The sequence below is a fragment of the Physella acuta genome, unplaced genomic scaffold, assembly GCF_028476545.2.
Source record: "Physella acuta isolate Inbredline_101_S28 unplaced genomic scaffold, ASM2847654v3 ptg001354l, whole genome shotgun sequence".
NCBI classification, from domain to species: domain Eukaryota; kingdom Metazoa; phylum Mollusca; class Gastropoda; family Physidae; genus Physella; species Physella acuta.
Genome location: NW_026732869.1, coordinates 39,179 through 47,540, shown reverse-complemented (window position 1 = coordinate 47,540; position 8,362 = coordinate 39,179). Strand labels below are relative to the sequence as shown.

At 33.9% G+C, this 8,362-nt stretch overlaps 1 protein-coding gene across 1 annotated transcript; it reads right to left on the bottom strand.

The window, feature by feature from the left end:
- On the bottom strand, window positions 1–6,439 carry LOC131926958 (oxidative stress-induced growth inhibitor 2). Its single transcript, XM_059282566.1, has 6 exons — window positions 6,336–6,439; window positions 5,193–5,394; window positions 4,826–4,959; window positions 4,405–4,596; window positions 4,102–4,190; window positions 1–3,898 (listed from the first exon to the last, which is right to left on the bottom strand). Exons 2-6 carry the CDS (start codon window positions 5,251–5,253, stop codon window positions 2,905–2,907), a joined length of 1,470 nt encoding a protein of 489 aa, XP_059138549.1. The 5' UTR covers window positions 5,254–5,394; window positions 6,336–6,439; the 3' UTR covers window positions 1–2,904.
- Between the last annotated feature and the right edge of the window lie 1,923 nt (window positions 6,440–8,362).

The following is an 8,362-nucleotide window of genomic DNA, read 5'->3' as shown; positions in this document are numbered from 1 at the left end:
TTTAAAATTTTTCCATTTTTTTATTAGCTTAAAAAATAACAGACATGTCAAGCAACAACAAATAACATGGTCAGTTTTTTTTTTAATAATGAGAAGCAAAATACAACGTCATGATCTTTCATATCACAGCCCAAACCATTTTAGATCTGAACTACATTCAAGGGAAACGATCCTTGTTTGAGCATAAAGGGAGATAACCAGTACATGACTTCTTAGCAAGATTTGTAAGAACACTTTAAATCTCTTTGCATTTTTCATTTTTAAAGAATAGAACAAGGGCACTTTTAAATAATTTGGATCTGTTGTATGAGTGAGCTATCATTATTAACAAAATAAACTGTCCAAAATCTAGGTTTAGAGTTACGGTTATAGGGATAGGTACTGAAATTGTTATTTCATTTCAAGTAGTAAATTTTAGGCGTCTCTGGATTAAAGAGGGAACCCATCAATAGTTATCGACAAGTAAATATTGAAAATATTTTTCAAGAAAACATCTCACAATAAATTTACAGCGTTGATTAACCATCTATTTAAAATTTGGATATATCGCTTTAAAAATTAGATTTTATTTCTGAAAGTTTTGGATAAATTGGCCAAAAAATTTCAATTAAAAGTTATTGATATAAGTTGTTTGAGATAAAACGAAGCAGCCGTTATTTGACCCATTCATATCATTTATTGCTTGTTGGCAAAACTATTGCAAAAATAATCCACATCAAAGCACTTACTTCAAGAGAAAATTACAAAATTACACTTGGTCTTTTGATATTTTGTGCTGTAAGTTCATTATAAAATGTATAAAAAGTTTTAAAAATCATATTCAGTAATTATAAACAATAAATGTGTTTATAAAACAGATTTTAAAATGTTTGGATTACAAATATAGTGCACCTTTCCAAAAATTTATTGTATTATGCAAAAACAACAGTTTTGAGACTTTGACGAATATGGCAAATTTAAACTTTCTGACCAAAAACTGAATGGGCTTATTCCTTTAACAGTAACATTACTAGGGTCAACTTATTCATGTCACAAATAACACTAATTTATTATTTTCAGTGTCAGTTGTTGACAGAAAACCGGCATTAATTTGCACGAAGCCAAACATGAAATTTAAATCACATTTTAATACTGAATCTCGGGGTAGAATAAAGACTTTAACCTGAACAGATTTTGAAACCAAAGCTTGAATAAGTTGTATTACCAATTTTAACAACGGAAAATAATTTTAAATTATGCTATTTAGTTATATACCCAAAAGAAACAAGGCAGCCAATAACTAGCTTTTATGCTTTAGAGTAGCAAAATATTTGTCTCCAAACAAAAAAAAAACAAAACAAGGCTCATAAATCAAGTTGGATGTAATACTTCAAATCAATCAGCTCGCTTGACCAAAAACAAAAAGATCAAGGCAATTCAAATAATAAATGCATTAGGTTTTAAACGAATGATTCCATGCTGGAACTGAAGTATAACATGGTGTTCCTTTAAGGAGCAATCATTGATCATAATAAAACTCTTGGACTGGGTTAGCATACAACACTTATATAGACAGATGTCTTACAACAGACAGCGTGACATACAGACACTGGGGACTAGAGAGCTCTGAACATCTCAAGATAATAAACAGCTACAACATTGCAAACATAATAAGTTTCCCATAGTTCTACATCTAAATTGTCTAACACTATATTAACTTCAATTCCAATACAATAGGGTATATTTGCCTACTACACTGGGCAGTTTCTAAAACTGGGTAACTATAGTTAAATAACCCATGTATAAATTATATGTACGATTTTTATAAAATAAAATCGTAGATACTACATGATATACACTCTTATTGTGCTGTACTAAATAAAAACAATAGCACTTTAAAAAAAAAGAAAAATTTATGCATCATTCAATATTTGAGATCTGAAAATAACAGTTTTGATACATGAATAATCGAATATAGAAAATAAAACTTTCTTACTAATAATGCAGATCTTGCAAACAATGTAAAACCTTATAGGTCCCAGCATTAATGTAAATGAACTAAAAATACACTTTTTAATCAACTAGTTAACACAAAAATGTCTAAAAAGGTCCAAATATAAAAAATATCACAAGAGATTAAATATTATTACTTCACTTATCACATATATGAATCAATCAAGTAAAAATGTATTATTCATTAATATGATCTCATAATCACTTGCAAGCATTAAAATTACTGAAATAAGCTTTGCAATGCTCAAATCTTAAACATTAATTAATTTTAAAACGTTACAGTCATTAGTATTTTATGAAATTACAGAAAGATTAATATAAGTACTGTGAAATGAAATCAAGATTTTTTTCTCATAACGAACATGAAACCCCTCACATACCAAAACCTATCATTATTAGTCATGTGGAATTGCCAGAATTAAAACAAAAATCCATTTCCTTTTCTGGTTGTTAATAAATATGTTCCTTGTCTTTTATAGATAAACCACAACCTTAATCTGATCATCAATTTACAACAGTTTACAACTTAAAAACAAATCCTAACATAAACACAGAAACAGGTACACAAATAAACATAGGCTTAGAAAGCATATTTACTCTAAAGGTACTCTAGGACAAGTTACAGCATTTTGACAACCACAAAAAAAAACCATGCCAACATTTTGCAATATTAAAAGCCATTGTTGACTAAAAAAAAAAGAAATAATTCCCATCTATACATAAGGCACTTGCACTGACTTTAAATTGTATACATTGGTGACAAATATTGAAATCAGAAGTATTGTTTGATTAGTTCATTAACATGCCATTTATTTTTTAAAAAAAGCTAAAATTCTGAACATTTCTTCCATAGAAGAGAAATAATCCAGAACCATCCTTATTTTATACATTATTTTATAAAACCTAAGAAAACTACAACGTGTCTTTTTTCCTACATTTATTTATGTGGCTAACAATACCTAGCGCTCCACCAATAGCAAATCTAACGAAGTTATCTCCTACCAAAGGCCCCATGGCAAACATCTGCGGCTCGCGAATTGACTGGTAAGAATACGCATCCACATCCATTATATTGTGTTTGCTGTCTATGGGCCACTTGGGGACAACACCCAAACATCGGCCTTCACGAGGCAAAAATCCCAAGTCAGATCTGGATCCAATCATGATGGCTACACACGATACGTCAAACCAGACCAAGGAATCTGTAAGTTTGGATTTGACCAGGACTTTATTGTCAATAATTTCAACTATTGTGTGTCGGGGTAAAGCTTTATACAGCTCATTTGTCTCTTTCCCTTTCATGAGATTGTGAATTTGATGGTATTCCGGGTACATTGATTTGGGTAGTTTTGAGAAAATGAGGGATGGGTCGGTAGGATTGCGTCGGAAAACGTGAATAACTGGAATGTTAGACTCCATGGCCATGAGAATAGCATCCGCTGCACTTAATCCAGCCCCGACGACGACAACAGGATCTGGTTGTGTACAGTTAAGTATCTGTTGCTCCAGTTCTCCTAAACAATGCACAACACAAGGCAGATTTTCACCATCAACCCCCAGGCGGTTAGGAATGTCATAAGCACCAGTGGCCAACACAACATGAGGGGCCACGTAGCAGAACTCCCTCCGTGCAACAGGCTGCCCTTCGTCGTTCATGATTGTATGGTAGCCCCTGACCTCCCAGCAGTGGGTGTGGTTTCTTCTGACGTTCTGACAGCAAGGCTCCACCTCCCCACTCTCACTGTCTACGTGATTTCTTAAGTGAAACACGCGCTGTACTGAAGTGACGGTGTGAAAATCTTTGAAGTATTTACTCAGTCTCTGTGTTTTCACATAGTCACTGTAATATTCCTTGACATCACTGATTGTAGCACGACCAAGCATGTTTTCTGCTTTTGTTGTGTGCCTGCAAAGATCATAAAATATAAATTGTTTTTAAAAAATGCATAAAATTAACCAACTTATCAAAACAATAATACATTAGCATTTAGCAATACAAATACTAAATTGGCATGAAAAATATTATGTAAAATAGCATGAAATGTGTGAACAAAATATCCATAATTTTACAGCTTAAATCTGCCAATCAAATAACTAAAGTAATCCTACCTTTGTTTAGCAAGCCATTCCTTAAATGGAACTCCAGGCAACTCCATCCAAGAATTCTGGCTAATGGTTTGCATAGCACCATCAATTTTCTATAAAGGAGTTTTTAAAAATGTGGTAAATATATTTTGGCCTTAATTCAACATACAATATCAATTAAAGGTCAGGTAAGCAATGCATCATTTAAAATTAACCACTAAATTAATAATTACAACACATTTTCACAGAGCAAATACTTTATACAAATTATTTTAGACCAAGACTAATTTCTAGAGTAGACCGAAATAGTGTTGCATGCTTCTTTACCTGCCAAGTACCTCCAGGTTTAGTTTTCCCAAGGATTACATGAGGAATTTCATTTTGTGGCTGATAGTTCCATTCTAACACAGATGGAATATCTGCCCCAAAATCAGCATCAGGGTGAAAAAGGCTGTCAAATAATAAGGCAACTGGATTGTTGGATCGACCCTCCAAGCCTTCACTCAATGTTGGCAAATCCTAAAAGTAAACAATTTTTTTTTTATTAAAATAAATCCTAAAACTACACAAGTTAGCATTGTCAATGCACTTCTACTAATTTGACCAATGTCAGTTTCAGAGTTAAATGGGCTATATTTATTTGTAATAGTATGCTATAAGTATTTAAAATGAAAAAGATAAAAGGCATGACAACAAGATAAACATGGATAAGACTTAATTTAAAACAGGCGACAGACTAAAAACTTACTTGATCAACTAAAGAAATCCCCATGTTCTCTTGGAGTCTTCGTGTCAGAAACTCATTGGAAAGTGTTAGCCCATTGTAGAAAGGCCTGTTGCCAGCCAACATATAGGAAAGTGAAATTGCAGATGGGCCATTTCCTGTGAAAAAATAATGTCATTAGGATTGATTGAAACTATAAAAAAGGGTAATCTTTAAAAGTGATCAGGATATTTGAGCCTATTTTAATCTCCACTCTCCCAGTTAAAAAATAACTAATTCCAACAAAATATCAATTCTAAATTCTTTTTTGTTTATGGAAATACAAATAACTCAATTAAGCCTATATAGTCTGTAGCCTACATGAATATAAAGTAATAAAAGCTTTCCTTACCAACAACAATCACTTCAGTGTGCATAGTTACTGGCTGATGAGGAGATACTTCTGAATTCATCTCGTATCTTAGAAGTCACAAGTATTCAGCAGCAGTTTTTTTTTAAATTATCTTTCTTAAGATACAGTAGCTCCTAGTACAATGTTCCTTTCACTTTTACAACATATGCCAACAATGGCAAAGGCACATTACTGTCATTCCCTATTTTCAAGAAAAACAAATGTATTATTTAGATATCTAAGGTGTCTATTATAGATCTAATATACAAATAAAACTGACATTTATATATGATCCATTAAGAACATTTATTTGATAAAATAAACAACCTAATCATATGACATGGGAGTCTAGATCTATAATCATGAAGATTGAAGATGCTCCAGAAATCAAACTTTTGCTAACATTAAATAAATTGAACAGCCTAATCAAGGCAATAAGCTAATCCACTGGTCTAGAATCTAGAAGTAGTGGACCCAGTGAAGAAAGCACTTTTTGATGAGTAGTCTAGACGCGCCCCCCCCCCCCCCCCCCCCCACAGCTGGCCAAACTTTAAATTTCATTTGACTCATCATCAACCTAAATTTAAAATTATTTATAAATTAAACCTCCTACTAGATCTAGATCTAGAGTCTAAAACTAGATCTAGATCTACTAGATTCTAATACTAAATAATAAATTCTAAGAGTCTAAGATCTAGAATCTAGATTAGTAAGATTAGCAGCATTCTAAAAATAGTAAAATTCTATGATTCTAGCAATCTAGCTTACTTAATATTAAATTTTAAATACACAAGCTTAGCTAGATCTAGACTAGTCCGACTAGTCTAGACTCTAGATCTAGATTAGAACTAGAATCTAGATTTTCTAGATCTAGATCTTATAACTAGATCTAGATCTAGACGATTAACGCGTGAGGCGAACAAACTCACCCTTACACCAACACGGCAAGCAAGCAGATAGTCTAGAGTCTAGAGTCTAGGCAAGTCTAAGAACACGCGTACCCGGCTTTTTTCTTAGTCACGTCCTACCGCTACAAAGAACTCATTTTGAATAAAATAAATCTAGATCTAGATCTGCAATAATTCTACAATGTGCAACCTCTATTTAAGGAACAAGTACACATATGAAAAAATATTGACTTACTTTCGTCAGTTACATGGTTAAAAAATAGTATTATCCGTTAAACATTCGGAACAGACATGGAAGCACTAGCAGACCGTGCTCCGAACTATTTATCCTCAGCCATGACACAGCTTTTTGGCGTACGCGTTCGTGTTTATTTTTATACCTCATTCGATTGGTTAATGCTGGAAAGCCAGTAAGCCATCTCTTCTTGTGGGGTTGAATATTACTATTGGCATATTTTATTTCTGTTGTGATTTTTATGAATTTGTAGCTCAAATTGTATCAACGCTCTGTGTTGGCCATATTTAAATATTTTGTTATTTATGTGCTTATATTGCAGTATATATGCTTAAATTTTTAATTGCATGACATTTTTAATGATAGACCTATTTCAGTCTAAAGATGCATAGTTGAAAGCAAATCGCTCCACAATTATAACATCTCGAAAAATAAAAGAATTCTAGTTCTAATAACCAGGTCAAAAGTCAAATGCTTTTTAAATATTAAAATTTTAAAAAATCATTCGACTGGACCTTCTTTGGTTCTTCTTTGATTGTAAGATAATATATAGAACCAGTAACGAATGTTTTTTTCTGAAGAAAGTCTACCGCTGTTGGCTTTTATATAGAAAATATATACTTTTACCAGTGTCCGCACCCCTCCCCCCTTTGATTCTTCGTTGATTGTAGGACAATATATAGATCCAGTAACGAATGTTTTTTTCTGAAGAAAGTCTACCGCTTTTATATAGAAAATATATACTTTTACCAGTGTCCGCACCCCCCCCCCTCTCTGGAAAATTTAGTCCACCCCCCTCAAAAATATCAAGTGCCCCCTCCCCCGAAGAAAAATTCTGGAATAAACACTGCAGTATTGCTTGTATGTAAGCAGAATTATTTTTAAGAAAAGTTAAGGATTCGGGTTAAAGACAATAGCTAAAATTAACTTAGTAAAGAATCTGCAACTCTACTTTGGTATTGTCTATATGTTAGAATATCATAAAAAGCTTCAGTCAAATCGCGTGTCATCTTTATCCCGGACCGTACCAGTTTCATCTTGCTAGTGGTGAAGAACATTCATTGAACAGAGCGCTTCTTTATTTTTGATACATGTCTTGTAATCATTGGTCAAATCATGTACTGATCTAATCCGGGGCGGCACGGTTAAAACCGCCATCAGCCTGTCATCATCATTAATTAAGCCAGGCGGCACAGTCTTGTTAAGATGACAAGTTACCGTGTTAGATCACACCTCACCCTCTGTTTGTGTTGTTGTTTTATTTCTAGTTGATTCTCTGGTTAAAAGCTGTCTGTTTTCAATGTCAGATAGTTCAAGTGCAACTAAAAATAGAGTTCAAATACCGCGTGTTCTTAGAACATCATATATCCTAATACATTACCATTATCATCAGAGTTTCTTCCAGGCATCTCTTTCGGGGGGGGGGGGCGAGGCCCCCCGAAACATTTTTACCCCCCCCCCCCCGAACGAAATGAAATTTATATAATTTATATAGAAAATATATACTTTTAACAGTGTCCGCCCCCCGAAGAAAGTTTACCGCCCCCCCCCCCCCCCGAAAATTTCAAGTGCACACCCCGGAGAAAAAAGTCTGGAAGAAACACTGATTATCATCATTCATGTGAACTCCTTATGGAGCATGGAGACTCGATATCTCCATCGCACTCGGTTTGGGGAGATCCTTCCAAGGTTTGTCCATGACAACTGACCTTTTCCAAAAGTGTTTTGGCCCGTCCATTTTTCTCTTTCCTTATCAATTCCAACCTAATGCCTGCCTGGTGGTGTTGTTAGTTGGTTTACGCACGGTGTTCTATCCATCGCCATTTGTGCTTTTGTATTTCCGATTTGTGTTTTCAAAAACTTCGGTATTTTTATTTTTCTCAGGCCACCTGATGTTCAATAAGAGACGCAGGCGTCCGTTTTAAGGTTGCTGTTATTAGTTTGTGACGCTCTCCAGGTCTCAGAACCATAGAGGACAGATTTCACGTTATTGTTAATTCAATCGTTGTATACCGGAAAGTGTAGAC